Source organism: Lygodium microphyllum, chromosome 13 (genome assembly GCF_053477565.2).
Source record: "Lygodium microphyllum isolate KBCC chromosome 13, Lygodium_microphyllum_v1.1.10, whole genome shotgun sequence".
NCBI lineage: Eukaryota > Viridiplantae > Streptophyta > Polypodiopsida > Schizaeales > Lygodiaceae > Lygodium > Lygodium microphyllum.
This window is the reverse complement of record NC_141147.1, coordinates 17241591-17265814: the sequence shown is the minus strand read 5'-3', so window position 1 is coordinate 17265814 and position 24224 is coordinate 17241591. Positions and strand designations below refer to the sequence as shown.

The 24224-nt window shown below is 44.4% G+C and overlaps 1 protein-coding gene across 1 annotated transcript in view; it reads right to left on the bottom strand.

Annotated features, from left to right (window-relative positions):
* Positions 1–23973, bottom strand: part of LOC148026380 (Chaperone DnaJ-domain superfamily protein) — a 43643-nt gene extending 19670 nt beyond the window's left edge. The window contains exon 1 of the mRNA XM_087690819.1: positions 23574–23973. Within this exon, the coding sequence (XP_087546945.1) occupies positions 23574–23946 (373 nt within the window). The 5' untranslated portion in view covers positions 23947–23973. The remainder of the gene's footprint in view (positions 1–23573) is intronic.
* Between the last annotated feature and the right edge of the window lie 251 nt (positions 23974–24224).

Genomic DNA, 24224 nt, shown 5'->3' with positions numbered 1-24224 from the left:
CATCGTGCTTTTTATAGTGTTCGGATGTGCACACACCCTTACACTTGTCCTTTATATATATTATCAAAAACCTAAAGTGGTACTAGGTATTGTAGCCACACATTGAGTGTCATGCTCTCACTCTATTCTGAACTCTACACTCACTCCCTCTTGACAACATTTGCCACTATGAGAGACACGAGAATCTAAACATCCAACCCAATCACTATCAAAATATCCATGCAAAGCAAGTAAAGAATCAACCTTGTACAAAAGGCCAAGATTTTGGGTACCTTTAAGATACCAAAAGACATGCTTCACTGCTTGCAAATAAAGTAGTAAAGGGCTATGTCTAAATCTGCTCAACTGGAAGACAACAAACTAAACATCAAGCCTCATGTGACATAGATAAATCAAGCATCTGACAACTTGATGATATAAGGTTACTAGTATCAAAGAATCCGCTACCATCATCAGAAGTGAATCTGAAACCAACCTCCAAGGGAGTAGACATGGACTTGAAATCCTTAAAGTGAAAGCGCTAAAGAAGCTGTTCAATATACTTGGACTATGTCATGATGACGCCCCCCTCAAAGGTGGCAAATTGAATATCCAAGAAATAGTGAAGTCGACCAAGATTTGACATGGCAAAGGTATGCTATAAACCAGCCTTTAATGCTGCAATATGACAAGTCTTGGTCCCAATGATAAGCATGTCATCAACATGAAGTACAAAACTAATAAAATCAAATCTCCATCTCCTTATACTTGATGCCTTGACAAAGCAGCCAAGTTTGTAGAGATAAAGTTTGCTCATGCACCAAGATCAAAGCACATCAAAGCATGCGATCTCTAACTTTTTCTACATGCGATCCAAGTCTATAAAGATAAAGTTCGCTCATGCAACAAGATCAAAGCACATCAAAGCATGCGATCTCTAACTTTTTTTGCATTCTCTGCAAAGCTTGGTAGCATCCATATTAGGCCAATTACTAAGCACATTGGAGACAAACCATTGGTGTATTGGCTCTTTTACCGTTTGGATCTTCTTTGCTTTCAACCTTTTCAGCTTGCTATTTACTAGGATAGTCCCTTGCCATATACCCCTTCTACTCACATATGAAGCACTTATTTGTAGCCATCAATTCTTTACACTGGGCAGCATTCTTCCATGTCCTTGTTGTTTTTGCCACCCTTTTCTCAGCCTTGCAAGTCTACTTCGATGATTTCTCCTCATCACCTTTGAAGCTCGAAGACTTTCCATGCAACAAAGCACGCATGCCATCTCTATGAGTTGTGGCATGCTGATCACACTAGTCTTAATGCAAAAATCACAAATCTCTTTGGGCAACCCACAAAAGTACTTTCCAATTTCTTGAGGAAGAGGGCCAACACAATACAAAGTGATAGGCAACAACAGCTCTCAAAACTTCTTATTATATCATTCCAAGTTCTTGAATTGCGATGCATTCAAATTATGCCATGCAATCATTACATCAACTTCAAAGGTACTCATCCACCATGAAGAAGCAAATGACTACTTGAATTGAATCCAAGTTGACCATGCTCTACCTTGCATCAAAAGCAATGGCCACCACCGCAATGCATTCCCTTTGAAAAAAGATTTTTTTGTATTTATAATAACTTAGTGAATTTTCTCTTGAGTAGGCTATATCAAACCCTTGAATGAAAGTCAAAGATTTCAATCTTTCCTATGAACCATTGAAAACCTCAAACTTCACTCCTTTACCACCATCATCATAGTTTTTTCCTTTGCCTTTCGGTGTCAAATTATCACAAACGAGTGGCTAAAAAGAAAGTGCACCATTCTGACCAGTATTAAATGGTGCATATGCAAGATCAGCAACTATCCCATGAGTCCCAAACATGCTGGGCTGCATACATGCCTTACCAAACATACCACTTTGTGCCCCAAGCATCATGCCACCGTTGCTATACATTGGGTTTTGCATTCCACTTGCCATACCCGAATACATTGGGCCTTATATGCTTGCATGGGTGGCTATATACCATGCACATTGGATCCATGCATTCCCATCGCTAAAGGATTACCAACCATTGGTTGGAAAATTGAGCAACCCCCAAAATACCCCAAGTGACCCACATTAGGATACATGCCTTGTTATCCAAGAACCATTGGATTGGCACTTCCAAGTTGGCCTTGCATTTGCATTGATTGCTGGCACCAATTGCTTTTGTTCATTGGCCACATCTGGAACATCATTAGTCAGCATCAACTCTTTCGATACATTTTGCTATCCCAAAGCTCTAAAGGACTTCTTCTTTGTCTTGCCTTTGTTGTCTTCCTTTGAGGAATTCAAGAATCATGTGGACTGAAAATCCTTAGCCAATTTGGCAAAGATATCAGCTGCTGTCCTCGACCAACCCTTAAACTAGTCATCATATTCTTAATCTTCTTGTTGGTCATGAGCATCAAGAGGCCTTGAAAGACCCACATTTCCGTCTACACCAACATTAATAGCTTGCTGCCCATGCTCAGCACGCATCCAATATCAGGCAATGCATTTCCCCCTTCACTTTGTGAAATTTCAGACTCTCATCATCATTTGCTTCCATCTTGATATATGGGGACATGCTTGTTGAAGCACTCAATAAATCACAAAATCGGCACTCCTGCAATGCTTTTGACTTCCAACCAAGTGTCATGGGCCTACCTATTCAAGGGAGTTACGATATCTTGGTAATGGAAACATGAACCAGCCTTCCTTCTCTGAAAGGGTAGTAAATAAGGATTATACACTTATTACAGCAAGCAATAAATGTGAGAGTGCACAACGGAAGAGAAACACAAACACAAAGAGGAAAGAGAAGAGAGAACCAGCAAGAAGAGAAGTGAATGAAGTGACAATCTGCACTGAATCTGAAATGAATGCTGAATACAGTGGCTGATCAATCCTTGCACACAACCCAAAGGCTCAATGAGGGTACTAGATCAGGCTGATGATGATGACAACACCAAGACAGAGGCAGCTGAAGTCGAAGTGTGCATAACCTGCAGAAAAATATGAATGATCTGCCCCAACAGAGGGCTGGCTGTATATAGCCAATAAATGCCTAAACTGGCCAACTGCTACCTGGGGCCAAAAATGGTGCAGTCAGCCAGTCAAAAACTGGTCAACCAGCCTACTAAAATGGCGAAAATGCAGCCTCTGATGCCTATGCAGGCTAACCTGATCAGATTGCACGTATATGCACCGCCTGGCCACTGCAAATGCTGGAAACTGGCCAGAGAGTGTGTGAAACACACCCGATGCTTGCTGAAGAAGAAATGCACACAAACTAAATAGACAAAAATAGTCAAAGTTCCAATGTCTCCGTCACACTCTAACAAAGCTCACAACCAAGAGAGAACAAACTGACAAAAAAAGTAGGCTTGTTAGCAGTCATGATTGTCCTGCCTTGTCATCTCCTGCTTGTGAGCCCCAGTCTGAATCAGACAAGGACTTTAGGACCTCTGACCTATCTTTCACCTGTTTTGACGAAGGAGATAGCTCATTCTAGAGCACTCAATTTATTGCCTTTCAATGCATTTTCTCCTCTAGTTGGAATTTTGTGTGCATTTCTTGGGCAACTTTTGCATACATCAGTCTACCTCACTTGCCGGACATTGTCTACTCTTTTCGGGATTTTTTCTAATCAATTTGGCATTTTTACCAGTATTAAATGCTGCTCAGCCATAATTATTGGCCCCTAATTGCAGTCAGCCAGATTTGGAGTTAGTTGGCTATATATATATATATATAGCCAACCCCTCGCTTGGCATTCATCTTCCTCCTTCCTTGGCAGGTGCACACTCCGACTCCATCATCTTCCTCCATTTCCTATGTTGCCATCATCATCAGTCTATCTTGGTCCCCTCACTCACGCGCTATGGGCTATGTGCAGGGACTGATCAGTCCTCTTTTTGTATTCAGCATTCTTTCCTTGTTCAATGCAGATTTCTTTCTTCTTTTCTTGCAATCTCTCTCTATTGCTTTGTCTCTATGTTCATGTTCCTTCTAATGTGCACTCACACATGGTATCATCGCCTAAGAGAGACGAGCTGATTTCTCACAAAGGAGGCCACCCCAGACTGCCAGCAGGCGGCCTTGCCACATCAATGTTTTGCTAGAAACACAACTTTCTTCTAGAAAGCGACAGCTTCTTTGTGCAACTCCCCTAGACAGACCCTCTACATCAACTTCCTTGTGATCCTATAGCCGTTTCCTCCTATTTCAAGGTTGTCTACCATCAAAACACAAATTCCTTATGGGTGTCTTGCAAGATTTTGAAGATGTCTTACAACCAATTTCACGGCTTTGATGATACAAATGATTATCACACTCCTCCAAATGGCAATGAGATTATTGCACTGATCGTGAAGCACAGAGGTCACCTAGCCCGTTTGTTCAAGCACCCTCTCCTCCTCATTCTCTCCATGTCTCACAGACGGTTTGTGCTACTAGTCTCCATATGCCATCAATGGCACCCTCTATACAGGTGTCTGTACTCTCTTCTTTACCCAAAGAGGACCGGCTTAATGGTTCAAACTACCGCTTTGGTCGTGTAAGATGAAGTGTATCCTTGATACCTTCAATCTTTGGGAGTTTGTTCCATTCAGTGGAGGATCCCACCATTGGGTCATCAATGGATCGTGCAGCCTTATGGGATCGGCTCTAGAGCCTGATCTATCCTCTTTATGAGCTTACAAGATTCTGTCCTGGTGCATTTCCGCAGGCTGCAGAAGTGTGGACAAAGCTTGCTTCTTTGTATCGTCAGAAGACATTTGCCCACTGGATTACTCTCAAGAAGAAATTGTGGATGCTCACTATTGATGATTCTTCTTCTATAAAGAATCGTATTAATAGTTTGGAGGATATAGGGATGAGCTTGCGTCCCTTGGCAAGATGATCTCTTCAGAGGATATGGCTATGATTCTTTTGACTTAGCTGTCATCTCCCCGATTTGATGTCTTCTACACCAACCTTCTTACATCAAGGACCCGTAAAAAGCTTCTAAGGGAGGAGCTTGCTCTGCTTGTTTTGGAGCATGATGAGCATACCAAAGAGATTGCCAATGGATCCACCTCCACCGAAGCTTTTGTTGCAGTTTCAATAGGGGAAAAGAAAAAGAAAGGGAAATCCAAGGCTAAACGATAAGAGAGTTCTTCAAGCTCTAACTCTGATTCGAAGAAGCCCAAATGCCCATATTGTGAGGGACACATCCAGAGGAGAAATGTTAAAATAAGTACCCTTACCTTCATCCGAAGCAAAGGATGGAGCTAAAACATCCGAGCCTTCTACCTCTACTCCAATGATTACCCATGAGTCGATGTTTTTCATATTGTTGACTTAGAGGAGCCTTCTTTAGTGGTTGCCTCATCTTCTGAGAGGCCTTGGATGGTTGATAGTGGAGCTTCTAGTCCTATGACTCCACGAGGAGATTTGTTGCAGAATCTATGCCCTTCTATGAGGGTTCACTCACTATTGGTAACATTGTAGCAATGCTTGTTTGTGGTGTTGGCACTTTGCCTTTGTTTCCCAACCGCGCTTCAAGCTCCCTTTCACAAGCCCTTTATGTTTCAGACTTCAGCTTTTCACTCCTCTCAATCTATGGCCTTACTAGGCTTAGTACCCGAGTTGTATTCACCGAGCAGGCCATTTGTATTGAGGATTCTTCTATAGGGGTTGTTATCGCGACAGATTGGCAAGAGAGCAAGTTTTACAAGCTTCATTCACCTTCTCTTATGCAAGGTCCTCCACGGTAGTTGCCTATTGCTACACCCATTCTTGCTTGTGCGCCACCTATTTCACAAGTTCCTTTCCATTCCCCACCCTCTCCTCTATTGGTTTCCTCATACCCCCCATCCCTTTTAGAGGAGGGATGATCTCAATGATGCGACTATGGATTCCTTGGCCCCTAGTGTTTTCAAGGGGGTTTCCCAAGATCATGAGGAGCTTCTTCATTGGCAATCTTCATCGCTGGCCTTCATCGACATTGGTAGTCCTCCTACCACCCTAAGATTCATTTCTTCCTTAGCCTTCTGCCACATCTAGGATCTAAGAGGGGATGTTAGCAATCATGATTATGATGTCTTGTCATCTCTTGCCTGTGAGCCTCAATCTAAGTCAAATGAGGACTTCAGGAGCTCTAACCTGTTTATCACCTATTTTGATGGAGGACGTAGCTCATTCTAGAGCATTCAATTTATTGCCTTTCAATGCATTTTCTCCTCTAGTGAGCCCAAGTAGAAGTCTTCATAAAAGAAGACAATAATGCCACCACAAAAGAAACATATGGCCTAGGATGGATAAGTCAAATCAAAGATCCAACAAGACACCTATAACGAGTAGCATTAGGAAGGGGAGGGGATCTCTGGTAGTCACCATCTTGGACTCAAGGTCAATGGGACATAAAATGGGCTTACACTTAGCCATACCAAACTCCGAAAGAAGCTTGAAGATATGCATGTGCTAGGAAATAAAGATGCCCTATGTCAACTAATAAATCTCAAGACCAAGAAAGGAGTGTAGTCGGATCCCAAGGTCCATCATATCAAACTCCTAGCGTAAAATCTTTGGACTCCAATCCACTTGTTGTAAGTCACTCCCTATAATAATCAAGTCATCCACATATAAGATGACCAAAGCACAACTGTCATCCTCAACCTTGTAATAAAGGTTAGGGCCATGATCAGAACAATGTAAGCCACTTTGTAGAAAGAACTGATTGATCCACTGGTACTAGGTCCTAAGAGCTTGCTATTGAACTAAAAATTTCATTACCCATTAATAGCTCTTTAAAATAGCACCAAAGCAGTTAATTATCAAATGTTTCATTGATCAACAAGTGGTTCTAGAGAGTTTCTGTGTCCAACATGCAAAACCCTAATTTGGGAGAATCCCTCCATATTTATAAATAGACAAGTTGCCCATCATTCAACCCTATCCTTGTGTGCAAGTTTCTCACTCCTATGTTCAGCGATCAGCCCTCATCCACATGGCATTTTGTGTTTAGCGTTTTCTGTTTGTGTTTTGCATTTTGCATTTTGAGTTTAGCGTTCGCATTTATTGCTTTACTATTCAAGTTATTGTATTTTAGTCGCATTTGCACATTCTATGTTTTCCTAGTGCAAACCCTAGCATATCTTTATATGGTATCAGAGTCGGTACTCTTGTAAAGAGTATCCTATAGATATTGTGGAGGCTTGGTTTTGTGCAAGTTACACGGACAACACGTAACTGATTCATAATGTCATAAACACCTTGTCTTATCAGGCTTCCCCATCATTGGAGGCCGTGAGGAGGCATTATGGACTCGGCGAGAAAGACAACACCCCACCTTCACCTTACCTTCTTCTTCTTGTCCTGTTCTAGATTTCAATCACTTGACAGAGGAGGATTTTGAAGAGTACTTGTGCATCACGTATAGTCGAGTTTACACCCCTCCTACTAGCTTAGACCAATTAGTAAGACTAATCACCTCTTTGATCATGGAGGGCATACGACATGTGGAACAATTGGCGATCCATCTTTTTCATCTCAGCCAAGCCCAGTGTCAGGTTCGTACGACCTTCTTCTTAGAATCCCATTAGGTCTTATCAAGATTCTTATCATTGGAGACCCTAAGGAGGCCTTATGGACTCAACGAGAAAGACGACACCCACCTTCACCTTCACCTTCTTTTTCTTCTCCTATTCCAAACTTCAATCACTTGATAGAGGAGTTTGAAGAGCACTTTCACATCACGTATAGTCAAGGTTGCACCCCTCCTACTAGCTTTGCTACTACATCCAGACCAGTTGGTGAGACTAATCACCTCTCCAATCATGGAGAACATCTGACATTTGGAAAAACTCGTAACCCATCTTCTTCATCTCAGCCACGCCCAATGTAAGATTCGTACAACCCCTTTGAGTCGTACAAATCAAAACCCTCTCTTGTTTCTCCTTTTGGTGTGTAAGATCCAGATGATTTTCAGCATGTAAACTTCAATAGAGAGGTCTCTCTAAGCAGAAATCCTTCATCAAGTATATCTACATCTTTCATTTCATTTAAGCATGTAAATCACTCTTCTCAAACCCCTCCCATCCCACCTCTTCTAATCCACACCTCAATTTTCTCTCTTCTTCATTCCAAAACCTCAGATTACGCTCCACTTCCGTGTCCAACACACTAGGAGTTGGATCCTCCATCTCCGGTCCTAGCACTCTCTTTCTCCACACCATATTCTATCTACTCTCACTTCACTACCGCTTTGCACCACAATACATCGTTAAGGCGAATGGCACCCTTTAACACTGTGCCTTCCACATACCTACACATGAACATTCTTTTCACCTTGGGATGGATGTGATGGGCATCCCCATCACTACCCCTGGTCACTCACCTCCCCACTTATCGACCTTCCAAATACAAGGACTCCCATCCTCTGCTTATGGTGCGTCATCACACACTCCATGGGTCACTCCTATGCACAAATTTCTATCCTCTACTCCATGTGTCCCTCTCTCTCCCCCATGGGCTACTCATGCGGTCACCATCCCCATGCCCAGTCAAGCCATGCCTGCATTTGGATCCACTATGCACACTTCATGCGTGCCGTGCCCAAGGTAAAGAGATAGCCGCAATGGGAATCCCCAGTGTTAGGATCTCTTGCCCAATCAGAATCAGTATATCCCTGCAAACATAAACTAGAACCGTATGTTAGGCCATAAGAAAAAGTACACCGCAAATAACGCAACACACGAAGACATGCAATCCAATGTGACATCCTAGGTGCTGTGAAATACTGATTGAGTATGCTAACTGAGTAAGCTAAATCTGGCCTAGTGTGAATTAACCAAAGAAGTTTTCCTACAACAGAACGATAGGTGTGTGCATCGAAGGATTGTCCTAGGACATCCTTCGACAAGTGGACAGTAGAATCAAGAGGCGTGGCCACTGGCCGGGTCTGATCCAAAGTACACTGTTCCACAAGCTGAAGTGCGTACTTCTGCTATGACACAAAAATACATCCTCCAGAATGAACTACCTCCATCCCCAAAAAAAAAGACAACAAACCAAGGTCTATCATTTCAAATGTAGCTTTAAGCTTAGCCCTAATTTTCGCTATGGCAGCAGAATCTGAACCTGTGATGAGTAAGTCATCAACGTATAGCAGGATATAGCTAACCCCCTCTGGTGTAGATCAAACATATAAGTTCGAGTCATAAGGGGTAGAATGGAATCCATGAGTCTAAAAAAACTCATCCATTCTATGGAACCAAGACTGCAGCGCTTGCTTCAGCCCATGAAGAGCTTTCAGCAAGCGGAATACCTTATCCCTAGGGTTCCCAGAAGAAAAGCCCGATGGCTGCTCTACATAGACTTCCTCCTCCAAGTATCTGTTCAGAAAGGCACTCTGGACATCCATCTGATATATCGGCCAGCCGTGGTGAGCGGCGAGCGCGAGTAGCAACTGAAAGGAAGTCAACCGTGTAGTAGGGGCAAAGGTCTCTTCTTAATCAATGTTGTTCTTCTGTCGAAACCCTCGCATTACAAGGCGAGCCTTGTACTTGTTTAAAGTCCCATTAGCTTTTAGCTTTGTCCTAAAAATCCACTTTGTCCCGATGACTTTCTTGTGGCTCGGACGATCCACCAATATCCAAGTCTCATTTCGGTCAATACTCTCTAGCTCCTTTTCCATGGCCTCTCGCCATTGAGGATGCTGAAGAGTATCGTGCCATGTATCTGGCTCAAAATGCGCTATGTAATCAGCTATAAACAGCGTTACAAATGATGCCTGAGGAGCAAGCCATGTAGATTTTCTAGATCCCTCCAGAGAGGAATCCGGTGGTAGCATCCCCGAATCCCGCATGGTCTATTGGTACCACCAAGGTAATGGGTCTCGCGAAGGGGGCCTGGGAGCAAAAGAAACTGCAGAAATGTTAGGAGCGAGAAGTAGACTAGGCTTAGTAGGCACGATCTTGGATGATGTGGAAGAAGGAAGCGGATCGGAATCCGGTGCAAAAAACTACACAATATCCCTCTCGTCAAAAACATCCCGTCTAACGATCACCTTGTTTGTCCGAGGATCGAACAAATGATAGGCTTTCGCTTCACAGGAATATCCCACAAAAATAAGGAGATCAGCTCGGGGAGTAAGCTTACCTATCTTGTCATCAGGCGTGTGTGTGTACGCACGACACCCGAAGACTCTAAAATGGGAAATAACAAGCAGAGAGCCAAAAAATACCTCATACGGGGTCTTTTGAGGAAGAGCTGCAGTCGGGCACCAGTTGAGGATGTACACCGAAGTATTAACAGCCTCGACCCAAAGACGCTCAGGAAGCTCTGCTACGAACATCATAGAGCATGCCATTTCCATGACTGTGCGGTTCCTATGCTCTACGACTCCATTCTGAGAGAGGAAGTTGATAGATAGCGAGAAATGCCATACTTCTGTAGAAACTCCGAAACTTGTGGGAGATAAACTCACCACCGCTATCACTCCTCATGCACCCGACACGACGACTAGTCTGGTTATGAACCAGCAGCACCCAAGCAAAAAAATATGTAAAGGCATCTTACTTATGCTTGAGGAAGTACACCCACAGAATGAACATCCACTATCAAAAAGAAGTACAGCGTACTATTTAAATTGGTAGTGGATGTCAGCCCGCAAAGATCAACGTGAATCAATCTAAGAGGCTCCTCTGCTCTATGTGTAGACTGCCCGAGCTGACAAGCTTTACAGACATCTCGAGCTAGCTTCAGGTATGGAAGGCCCTAAACCAACTCACGGTGTGACAACTCATAAAGTGTGTCATAACCAAGATGCCCTAAGCAAAAATGCCAAAGACGCTCATTGTGCGTAGGCTCCCGAGATATGACTAAGGCCTGGAAGCTATGAAACACGAAGCCCTCGGCAGTCGGCTTGGTAAGAAAGTGAGTCATGTGGTATAGACCATTAGGCTGTGCCTCACTGCGAGCAATCACTAAACCAGTCTGAGAGTCAAGGACCTCGACTGTGGTCGCTATAAAGAAAACTGCTCGCCCCAACCGACAAAGCTGCTAAACAGATAACAAGTTCACCCCAAGCTGAGGGACATGATATACATTGTCCAGCGAAGCCACATCCGAACCCTTGTCAGTGGCAAAACTGACGCAACCTTCAGCCTGAATCTTGACCGAGGAGTTGTTTCCTACACGGACCCGCCCGACTGCAAGGGCTGGGGTACGGAAAATGTCCTCTATAGGAGTCATGTGATGTGGAGCTCCACTGTCCACAATCCAAACTGAGGCTGAAGTGCTCGACTATGACGAGTGGACCTCTGCAGTAACCTCGTTAGGAGGCAATTCACAGATGTGAACGAGACTCGCATCAGATGTCTCTACGAAGATGATGTGGGCCTCTGCAGACCAATCAGACAAGCCCTCTAGAGCTGAGAACGTTGTCGACTGAGATGGCTGTGTGGTGGCAGTGTGAGTCTGACCTTTAAACTGCCCCTTGCCATCACCCTGCCTCCCCTGCTAGGGGTTGCCCGACTATGGGGTGGGGGTTTGAGACTTAGGTTTTGGTGCTATGTCTCATGCCTTTGATCGACACTCGTCGTCAAAATGGCCAGCCTTTTGACAATGTTGACAGTACCTATTCTTTTTAGATACATTTTGTCACCCTTGTTTAAGTTGTGACTGGGAATTTCGTTGAGAATCCCAGATTGATTTAGCTTTTGAGTTTGATTTTGATTTTGAGTGGAGGTTTGGTTTGGTTCGCCCTTCCCTTGTTGCCCTTTGTGAGAATGAGCAAGAAGAACCCCCTCTGAAGAGAAATTCATATGAAACTGATTGAACAACCATGCATAATGCAACAGCTGACACTCAGCCAACTTGACTTTCAAGTCATCCCGGTCAGTGATTTTGAAAAGTCGAAGCTCATGGTCAAGATTAATACGACGGGTCCTATATTGAGCCACATAGCGGTCAGTCAAGTGTGCCCATCGCTCTAATGCTAAGTCAAAATGCTGAAGCTGAGAATGAAACTCAGGCAATAAGCCCTGCATCAGCTCGACAATAGCAGAGAGGCATTCCTAGCCTTCCATGAGTGGACAACCTCATATGGAACAAATGCGGGATCGGGTTGGGGTTTCAACCCCTGCACAAGATTCCATAGGTTCTGTGAGTCAAGGACATGTCTCATCAAATTCGACCAAGTAGTAAAGTTTGAGGTGTCGAGTAGGTGGTGTAAGATGATGGTGGGAAAGATGATGGAGGTGGGTGTGTCTGATAAGAGAAAGAGGAAGGGGGAAGAGGTAGGTAGGCAGGAGGCTGTGAGTGTCCACTGAGTGCCGATTGATACGGAGGCACTGGAACATGAATGTTTCCATAAGATACCGGTATAGGTGGAGACACTGGGATACGGTAGCCTTGTCCAAAGTGAGGCTAGGACACAATAGGATGACCAAAAGGTCCACTAGGCAATGCCATGGAGGCAAACTGTAGAGGCAATTGATCCACACTCGGGAGAGCCTGAGTGGGATACCCAGGCTGCAATGATCCCGAAAGTGTGTATAAGGTAGATGGAACACCACCCGGCTAAGCGAAGAATGAGGTCTTAAAGGATGTGTCTATGTTTCCATAGCCCCCCAGTGTGATGTGCGGTGCGACATGAGGTGTCTGAAATGAAAATATAAATGGTGTAAATGGAAGTGGTGAAGCAACGGAAGAATGTGGTGGGATGGGTGGGTTTTGAAAGTGAGGTGTATGAGGTGCAGATTCTTTTTGTTCATTTTTATCATTTAAAGACTGAAAATGAAACTGCGAAGATGATGATGCACAATGTAATGAAGTGAAAGGAACACCAAATTCATTCTGATTATGTGAAGTAGACGGAAAAGAAGGAAGGGCAGAAGAAGAGGTACCTGACTTTTTCTTATAATCCCCGCAACGTATGTTAACATAAAGAATTGGTCCTCAAGAGGACCTTTTCCGTAGTCAACAGACTGGACTCTTTCTTCCACATGATCTCTACCAATATATTACAGAAGAGGTAAAAGAAGGCAGCACAAAAGTCGAATCAAAAGTACCTTGCACCGGAGAGGACGGAAGAGTCTGAAAAAATGGAAAATACTCCGAATCTTGCTCTCCAAGAGGGGGACCCATCCCTGATGGAGGTCTCGACAGCCCTGCAACATCATCAGACTTACACGCAACATCTGAAGAGTGAAAATCGTGCATACCTTCATTCAGAAGCTTTTCTTGAAGGACAATCCTTCGGTTGAGCTCCTCAATCTTCTTTCATCGATAGGCTATGATCAGTTTATATTCTTCAGAGGTCAACCCCTATCTTTTCTTCCATGTACTCAAATGTGTATTCCACCATGTTGGAACTTTGTGGAGCAAGCTAATCGACCCACTCTCGCTCGATTCTCGGCATAGGCTGTTCTGGAGACAGAATCGGTATTGATATGTTCGAAGTCATTTGAACCTACTGTTGTTCTTGCTTCTTGCGAAGAGCTCTCAAAAAAAAGACCTAGGTTTCTCAGACAGTACTAGGCTCTGATACCATGTAAAGAAAATACCCTAACACAGAAGCATAAACAAAAACCGTACGATAAAACACAAACTAATAAAAGAACACAGCTAGAGTTAGAGTTAGGGTTAGGGTTAGGGTAACTCAGAGACAATGAACACAGTTAATAAATGAAATGATATGACTACTAATAATACGATGCTCATGCAGCAAACACACTATACGGTGAATGAATACTAAACCTCGAACTCCTGTATCTCAAGGATCAGGGCAGGGGTAGTGAGCTGGAGAGTGTGTCGTACTTCGAACGGATCCCGAATTGCAGCAAGGCAGCCTCCGAATGTCAAACACCAGCAAACGCAGCAGTGAAAAGCTGGATCTGATACAGTCAGCAATGAGGAGAGAGAAAAACTAAAAACGCAAGCAAGACAGCTTGCAAGAGAGAGAAATACCGAAAACGCAGGCAACAGGTGAGAGATAGACTAAAAACGCAAGCAAGACAACCTGCAGGAGAGAGAAAGGCTGCATCGACTGCAGCAAGTGAGAGAAAATTGTCAGGGCAGCAACTGGAGCTTGCAAACACAGCAGTTTGCTGACGTGGCAGGCTGTACGACAGCATTGCAGATGATCAGCAGTCAGTCGTCAGGCAAAAACAGCAGCAATCAGCATGTGGAGGGCTGGAAACAAATGCCAAACTGTAGGGAACAGTGATGGACAGCAAGGGCTGAGATGTCCTTTGCAAACGGGGTGTGGGCAGCAAGCTGATAACACCTGAAACTTGCAAAAACGAGATTGGGAAAGAGTGGAGGGTTGGCTGCCAATTTATAGAAAATTAGGGTTCTAGATCCTCTCCCACTTAACTCTCTCGATCCACTCCCTGTTTTAGGGTTTTCGCTAAAATAAGCCTAAAATAAGCATGTTTTGGGACTGTTTAAGTGGCTAAGAGCAATTCTTAGTACAACACCATGCACATATGTGACATCTTTCAACACAAGCTCTTGCCCATAATCCAAAGACAAGTGTACAGTGCCTATCCCATCTATGCTACAAGCATGGTTATTTCCAAGATATACTTTTCCATAACTGTCTGCATTGAACATAGCAAAACACTCCAAACAAGGAGTTACATGAAAAGAGGGACCAAAACCTACAATCCAAGTCTGAGTGACACCACCATCAACTGACAAAAGCGCATCAATCACATCAGCCTTGGTAATCTGCATATCTTGCATGTGACATACAAGGGCATCATAATCTACTGCACATAGTATATCAGCCTCTGCATCCGAGAGCTCCTCTGTGACTACACTGGAGGCCTTATTGGCCTTTTCCTTGCCTTTGGCTGCCTCAGATACATCTTTCTTATCCTCTTTTTTATTTTTGTCTCCTGCATTCTTCTTTCTCTCTTTTCCTTCTTGTAGTACCTGCAATCAAGCTTCTCGTGGCCCTTCTGACCACACTAATAGCAAGTAATATCACTCTTTCCCTTTCCTTTGCTCTTGCTTCTGCTTCTCTGTCCAGCATTTGCATTTTTCTTTTCAGCCCTGCTTCTAACATTGTAAGCTGAGTTGATGCCTTCTCCACTAGACTTACGTCTAATTTTTTCATTCAGGATTGAACCCCCTACATATCATATGAGAGATTGGGGTTATTACTGAGAGAAACTACCAAGGTCTCCCAGGAATCAAGCAATGTCATGATCAGAAAGATTGCCCCCCAACTTATCATCAAAATCCAAATTAGCATCCTTGAGCTGATTTAAAATACCAATAAATGCACTCAAGTGCTCAGCTGCAGGCTTGGACTCATCTAGCCACATATTCACCAACTTGCGCATTAAATGCACCTAATTAACAAGTGTGGTGATCTCATAGGTAGTTTTCAACTTCTCCCATATTGCATGACCAATATCTAAGCCCTTAATGTCTGTCAAAATGTCAACAGTGACACCCATCTTTATATAAGCCACAACCTTTTTGTTGACTCTGGCCCAATCTGCATCAGACATTTGTGCGGGTTTATCTTCCTGCAAAGCATCCTCACAATCCTTTAAGAACAGTATGCCCTGCATACGGTCTTTCCAAAGGTCAAAACCCTGACCATCAAACCGCTTGATTTCCATCAAACTCTTAATGTCAGAACTGGAAGAAGTTGCAGCCATTTTTTTCACAAACACAAGTGTAAATGCACTGAACTGCAAGAGCACAAGCTAAACCAGCAAATACACTGCTATTCTTGCCCAACCAGCAATAAACCTCTGCTGTCTTTACATAAACCAGCCACCACACGGGCAAATACTGCAGAAATTTACCAAAATCTGCACAAAATCCCAAATTTCCAGGTCCAACAATGCGTAAATGTCAGCCAGTCTGACCCAACTGAACAAAATTTCATCAATACATGAAAAGCCCCAATTTTTTCCAAGTCCAATGTCAATAAATTTTACTCTGATGAGTAAAATTCCAACAAATTTGGCAAAATCCCCAATTTAACTGAGGTCAACATGTGCAATGTCTGCAATTTCTATCACAAATGTCACTGTCAGGTATAAACAACATCAAATCTAGGAAAAGCCCCAATTTCCCGAAGCAAATTTGCACGAATTTAAGATCTCTGCTTATGCATGTGAACGCCCGAAAGGGGAGAAGTAAAAATGAGCTAGAATTTCTTATTTTTAAAAATGGTGGGGGGGCAGCGTCGTTGCCCTACCTGTCACGTCGCGTCCGTGCAGCCCGCGTCTCCTATCACTGCCCGTTGGCGTCACGACCTATCGCTTGCCCGTCCCGACGGCTTGTCACGCGACGCCTCCCCGCTAGCCCCCGTCACCCAATCGCGAGCAGTGTTCGCCTACCCGTCTTCTCCTCGGCTGCTTGTCTGCTTGCCTGGTCATGCTCTTGCGTGTTGACTGCAAGAGTCACCTTAGTCTGCTTGGTCACCCGCTTCTCATCTGTCACATCTGTCGACAGCTAGTCCAACTGCTACCTCTACTGGTCTTGGGAAGCATGCACAACTTGTGCTCTGATACCAGTTGTTGCAAGTGTGTCTATCGGGAAGAGTGAAGATTTGCAACAAGTGTGCACGTGAGTGTGAGAGAGAGAGAGAGAGAGAGAGAGTACGATCTAATTTGGGTGTACCAATAATGTGTTGGTACACAAAGAATAAAATGTATTTATACTTAGGGCACGTAAGGGTGCATTCACAAGTACAACATAATAATACACGTGTACGAAACACGGAGGTGAATGAAAGACCTTTACATCCCAACAATCATTGTATTCAACATTCATCTTCAATCAGTGCAGTATTTCTTCCTTCATTTCCTACTTTCTCTCTCTATGTTAGTGTTCCTTCTTCCGTTGCGCACTCTCACGTGGTATCATTACCTAAGTGAGAACACAAAGTTGAGATCTATTACCAAGGAGCAGCCCAACCATCAAACGCAGCCATTCAACCTTGTGTTTGCTGCAAACACAGCTATCAATGGAAGAGGTGGCAGCATCTGGTGGGTCTACATTTGCGTTTTCAGCTTGGCAACCCTTGACTGCAACATTTATTGCTCAGCGGTAGTCTTCTTCAGCTAGTCGTCATCATCTGGAGGCTGCGGCATCTTCTATGGCTGCAAGCAACAGTATTTCCTTGTTCAAGCGGCACATCTACACCTTCTGTAGTTGATTGCCTAATGACATTTGCAATGTTTCCATCGACATGAAATGTATTTGGTAATTGCAAATTTGGAAGATGTCTTACCAGTTTACAAGCTTTGATGACATAGAGGAGGAGTTTTTGTCTCACCACTCTTCTGAGCAAAGACATGATTATCGGGAGTTTCGACAAGAGGAGTCTCCTAAAAACCGTCCCTTTTCTGCTCATCTTTCACAACGGACCCCATCTAAAGCCAAGGCTCCTTCTGCTCTAAAGATTCATTCCTTGATCCCCTCTATACAGGTGCTTGTTCTTCCTTCCTTACCCAAGAAGATAAACTCGACAGTGCCAACTACTCATTGTGGCCTTGCAAGGTGGAGTGCATCCTCGACACCTTTGATCTTTAGGAGCTCATTTCCGAGCCTATTCCCTGCTCTCAAGAGGATCCAACTGATGATACCTTGCTGGACTGTGCTACCTTGTGGGATCGGCACAACTCTCGAGCCCGATCCTTTTTGTTTACGAGTGTTCGGGACTTGGACCTAGTTCATGTTCACACGTTGAAGACCACGGTGGAGGTGTGGCACAAGCTTTCATCTTTGTATCAACACAAGACCTTTGCCCACAAGTTTTCCCTTGAGAAGAAGTTGCGGGTGCTCAGTCTTGATGACTCTCCTTCTACGAAGGAGCACATCACGAAGATGGACATGAGAGGTGAGCTTGCCTCTCTTGGACAGAAGATATCCTCCAAGGATATGGCTATGATCCCATTACCATATGGCATAGCTACCATCTCCTAGATTTGATGTTTTCTACACCAGTCTCATCACATCGAGGACCCACAAGAGACTCTTATGGAGAAGGAGCTTTCACTGCTTGTCTTGGAGCATGACAAGCAACTTAGAGAGATAGGGGCCAATGGTTGTGGCTCCTTCAAGGCTTTTAATACAGATACCAGTGGTGGAAAGAAGAAGGAGAAGGCCAAGGACAAGAAGCAAGACAAGAATGATGAGAAGAAGAAGCCTAAGTGCCCACACTATGGGAAGGGGCACTCACCCCAAGGAGAAGTGTTGGCAGAAGTACCCCCATTGAAAGCCAAAGGAAAAGGATTCAAAGGATTCGAAGGCCACACCCGCCACGACAAAGTCTGACTTCGTGCATGTCTTTGCCAAATAGGGTACAGTCCTTGCTTCTTCCACTTAGGAGAATTTGTGGCTTGTGAATAGTGGAGCTTCTTCTCACATGACCTTTCGGCAGGATTGGCTTCAAGACTTGAGTTCCAAAGAGGCGTGCCGTCACCATTGGTGACAACTCTACAGTTCCAATTCGTGGAGTGGAGACCATTCCCCTATTACCCGACAGGCAATCTTCCTCTACCAAAGTCCTTTATATACCTAATTTGGGCTTTAACCTTTTGTATATCTATGGTCTTGCCCAGCTAGGTACACGTGTGATCTTCACCAAAGATGAAGTTGCAATGGAGGATGAGCCTATAGGTGCAGCTCTTTCAACAAGCACACAGGAGGGGGACTTTATACACTCGCAGCCTTAGCCATAAGGTCTTCCCACGAGCTTGGGCTACTTTGGCATGCTTGGTATAGTCATTTAAACATGGATGCAATCCAACGGGCTTCTCGGAGGAAGATGGTAGAGGGACTTCCAAATTTCCCTTCTATTCACACCCTTTGCCCTAGCTACTTAAGGGGCAAGTAACATCGGCAAGAATGTCCACAGGTTGCCACTCAAGGGGCTTCTACACCGCTCCAGTTGGTTCACACAGACCTTTGCACGCCTATGGGCATGGCCTCCCTTGGGAAAGCCAAGTACTTCATGCTGATTGTTGACGGCTTTAGGCGTGATGTGTGGCCGTACTCCTTGGAGTAAAAGAGCGAAGCATATTTCTACGAGTGGAAGGTCTTTGCTAAGAAAAAAACGACCTTCACAATTTGTGGTGTTCGAGCCAATCATGATGGAGAGTTTACTTCTCATTTCTTTCCTCAATTTTGTAGTAATCACGGCATTCGGGTGGAGTATACCCATCCGAACACACCATCAGAGAATGGTGTGGTGGAGCATATAAATCAGACCATGCTAGAGATAGCCTTGAGTCCATATGAGGCTTTCTTTGGATGAAAGCCTTCTGTGTCTCACTTTCGTATCTTTGAGTGCGATGCATTTGTCCATGTGGACAAGAAGAAGAGGAACATTGAGCTCGACTCTATGTCGAGAAATCTCGTCTTCGTGGGGTACATCACTACCACGAAGGGATATCATCTCTATGATCCTACGACACAGAAGATTGAGGTGAGCAAAGATGTGATCTTCAACGAGGCTGCGGCCTCCGAGGATTCGATCAATGGTTCTAGTGCAGGTGATTCTTCGACATCGACTACCCCGCCCTCAATACCTCTCCCTCCCCCTAGGTTACCTCTCGGCACCCCTCCTTTGTCATCGGCTCCTCCCCCTCCACCACCACCTCCTTCTCCTCCTCCTACTCCAGTTTCCTTACCACCACTGACGAGTTCCTCTACTCCTTCAACGAGTACCCCTACCCCTTCTGTATCCCCTCTTACCTTCTAGCCCCTAGGGATGCTTAGCCATTAGCTAGGGAGCTTCCTTCAGACGAGCAGGATGTACCTTCTCTTAGTGAGGGGGAGTTCATTTCCTAGACAGGTGCTTTGCAGGTACAAGAGGCTCCACAGCCTCTCGGCAGCATGATGAGCCTATCACCATTCATCGATGATATTAGCGGCTCATGGAGGATGCAGATATTACCCATTTTCCTGCTACTCCTACAAGTCCATGCAGATCAGCTCGTTTACGGACCTAGCGGAATAGTTCACTTTGTGTAAACTATGCTCTTGTGACCCAGATTCTCCATAACGATGAGCCTACTTCAGTTGATGAGGCTCTTGCACAGGATGTTTGGAGATAGGCTATGCAGGATGAGCTCGATCTATCGAGCAAAATCAAACTTGGGAGTTGGTTCTGCGTCCTTGGCAACGGAAGATGATTGGTGTGAAGTGGGTCTATAAGACCAAGTATCTTATGGATGGTTTCTTGGGCAAGCATAAGGCCAGGCTTGTTACCAAAAGTTTTGCCCAAAGAGCAAGATTGGATTATTTTAAGACCTTCACACCTAGGGCTCGTATGTCTACCATTCAAGCTATTTTGGCTCTTGCAACTCATCACCATTGGTCTGTCTATCAAAGGGATGTTAAGTCTGTGTTCTAGAATGGCGTCTGTGAATGGGAGATTTATGTCTCTTAGTCTCCAAACTTTCCTATGCAGGGAAAGAAGGACTATGTTTATCAATTGCAAAAGGCCCTCTATGGCTTGAAGCAAGCTCCAAAAGCTTGGTACCAAAGGATTAATCGCTTCTTTCATGACAGTGGCTTCCAAAGATCAACTCATGACCGTAACCTTTACTATAAGGTCGAGGGTGGCAGGTGTGTTTTGATTGTCTTATATGTGGATGATCTTATCATCACAAGGAGCACTTCTACAGAGGTTGATTGGACTCAAGATATTCTAAGTCACGAATTTGAGATGACGGATCTTGGGATCCTACACTTCTTTCTTGGTCTGGAGATTTATCAGATGGTACAAGGCATCTTTATCTTGCAACAAAGGTATATCTCCAAGTTACTTTTAGAGCTTGGTATGGCTGAGTATCAGCCTATTTCTTGCCCCATGGACCTTGAGTCCAAGCTTGTGGTAGCAAGCAATCCCCTTTTAGATGCTACCTGCTACAGGTGCCTTATTGGCTCTCTTATCTGGCTCATCTACACTCAGTCAAATATTTCTTTTGTGGTGGCTTTGTTGTCTTCTTTTATGAAGACTCCTACACAAGATCATTGGAGGGAAGCTTTGGGTGTTCTTCAATATTTATATGGGACTCGATTCTACAAGATAATGTATGGAGAGGAGGTTACTCTTTCTGGATGGAGTGACTCTAACTGAGCAGGTGATGTGGATTTGAGACGGTCCACTAGAAATTATGCCTTCTTCCTTGCATCGGAAGCTATCTCTTGGAGCAACAAGAAGCAGCCTATTGTGGCCCTTTCTTCTAAAGAGACTGAGTACCATGTCCTATGTTCAACGGCTATGGAGGCAATTTGGCTCTGTCGTATGTTGGCGTAGATTGGCTTTCCACACACATGATCTACGAAGCTTCGCGTGGACAACCAAAGTGCCCTTGCTCTAGCGAAGAACCCGGTGTTTCATGTCCGTACGAAACACATTGAGGTTCAGTATCGCTATGTTTGTGAGCAGATCCTCGATTTCAAGATAGTGGTGGACCGTGGCCTACTATCCCACGAAGGACAATGCAGCAAATCTCTTCACGAAGCCTTTGCCCAAGGCTTCAATGCTTCATCATAAGCAATTGTTGGGTCTTCAAACACTCCCACGATTTGAGAGAGGGTGTTAGCCTACCCTACTTAGTCATGTCAATCTATCATCTCTTGGATGTGAGCTCTTGTCACAGTTTGATGGAGACATTGGAGCTCTGATAGTTTAGTGCTCATTTCCTCCATTCTAGGCGCATTTCTTGTGCATTTCCTCTATTTCTCAATTGGATTCCATCCCCTGACAGTGTCTAGTTGCTCCACAACTGCCTAGGATATTTTGTCATTATTTTCCCATTTTTTATGTACAGTCAGACTGCATTTATTGCACTCATATCACCTATTTCAGCAAGTCGGACAGATTTAGAGGCCTTTTTAGCAGTCGACCAGTTTTAGAGGAGTTTGGCTATGGCTAATCACTTCTTCTTGCACATTTCAGCACACTTTGGCTCCCACACACTTTCCAATTTGGTGCTGCCATCATCTCAGCCAGATGTGGTGGCCTCAATAACGCCTTGAGCTATGTGCAGGGACTGATCAGTCCACATCATTGTATTCAGCATTCATCTTCAGCCAATGCAATATTTCTTCCTTCATTTTCTGCTTTCTCTCTCTGTGTTCGTGTCCCTTCTTCTTTTGCGCACTCTCACATTCCCCCCCCCCCCCCCCCCCAAGCTGGATCACACAACATCTCTCTTGATGCTCTCGTAGCAACGACTTCTACCTTGCTCTTCTAGTTCAGGTGCTTCATCCTCATCTTCATCTATCATCATGGTTCTCAACACCAGAAAAAGACTAATATCAAGCTCCTCTTCCTCCTTAGGCATCGACATCTAGGGTTGAGAGGGGGTTTCTACCCTTTCATGGTATTCTACACAATTCGACACTTGTCGTTGACATCGGCCTTCCCCCTGTTGTACCTTCTCCTTTGCAATGCATGATTTCATTATCTTTGTAAAGGGTGATTAGGCAAGTGAACAATTTTCCCACAAGGGACACTGTCCAAGTGGCACCTACTACATGCACATTCTTATCATGTAGCATACTATCAGTCCCTACATGCAACCCAAGGCATCAGTGACAGCACCGCATCAGGCTGAATAATGATGATAGCACTATCGACAGTGATGGTGATGGTAATAGTGACAGTGACAGTGACAAAGAGTAGAGCAGCCTGCTATCCACAGTGGAGACAAAGAAGACTACAGCCACCTGATAGAGCACCTATGAAGGAGAAGAGTGAGTAATTGACCAGCCAGCTGGGTACAGCTATAAGTAGCCAAATATGCTGGAAACTAGCCGAGTAGCAATAAAATATGCCAAAGATGCTGGCCGACCTGCACAACTGCTGATGTGGCATCACAAAATGCTAGTGACTGCTGACATGGCAACAATAAATGCTGGCAACTGCACAGTAAATGTTGAGGTGTCAAATCGCATTTAGGTTCTACTTTAGCTCCCATTTTAAATCTACATTTACATCTCCTTTCCTATGTTTTTCCCTTTCGCTCAGGCTAGCTTAGATCCTCTTCTCAGTTTAGGGCCTTGTTTAGGTACTCCTCACTCTCATCATGTGTCTATCACTCTGCAGGTCTCCCGAGTGAGATTGAAACAAATGGGACCAACAAGATCTCTACATACACATGGATGTGGGAATATAGTCAAAAGACAAATGATATCGAATCAAGATGTCCACTTGCTCATGTCCGACACTGAACACTGCTATAGAGATGCAGAACCAGTAAAATATCAACATTCGCATGGATCTATGCACAACACTAATAAGCATGGATTGTTCTGTCCGATAACCGGATGAGCACTCACCTAGAACGTCATAGAGTGATGCATACTGGCGCACAAGAGTCCCTCTCTCTCTCTCTCTCTCTCTCTCTCTCTCTCTCTCTCTCTCTCTGTGTGTAAAATCCTTCACTGCAACACTGAAACGTCGATTGTTCTGATAATGAGAATGAGATGAGATGAGAGCGTCGTAGGGTGATTCTGGATGGCACAGACGCATATATATCATCCGTCCCTGCGACACTGATATCTTAGCGTGAGATCAGAGCTCACCTAGCACGTCATAGGGTGATTCGTTGGCACTCCACGAGGAGGTCTTCGTCGCGAATCCAAAGAAATTTGCACGGGGCGTGTATTGGTGGATGAAAGGGGACGCCGAGAGAGGGCCCTTGGCAGGAAGTCGGGGAAGACGTCGAGAGGGGGAAGAAGTGCGAATCCATGGCCAGGTCTGCTTGGTCAAAATGCGAGGGAGAGGCGAGGAGAGATGACATAAACGCGAGGTCGAGAACGAGGACGAGGACGAGGACGAAGATGCTGATGACGATGATGACAATCGAACGGACGAATAGAGGGGGATCTGATGAGCTCGCGAGGCAGCCATCCTCCTCCTGTCTCTCCTTTTTTTCCAACTAGACTTTCCCCACATCAAAATTCATAACAATCTTGTATTGATTCATTGACGGAACCTCGTTTTCGTGCTGATTGAATGTCGGGGCTTACATCCATACTTGTGAGTTAAGCGCTGCCCAAATTCTTCATTACCAACTCCCATTACAATGCCTATCTTAGTGACCACCCAAGTGAAACCATAATCACTTTTTACAACATTGAATGTGCCTTTGCTATTGACGATAACAATCAAATACTAAGAATGTGCTTTCTCTAGATAGTGCATACCATTTTGATCACTTGTATATAGGGTAA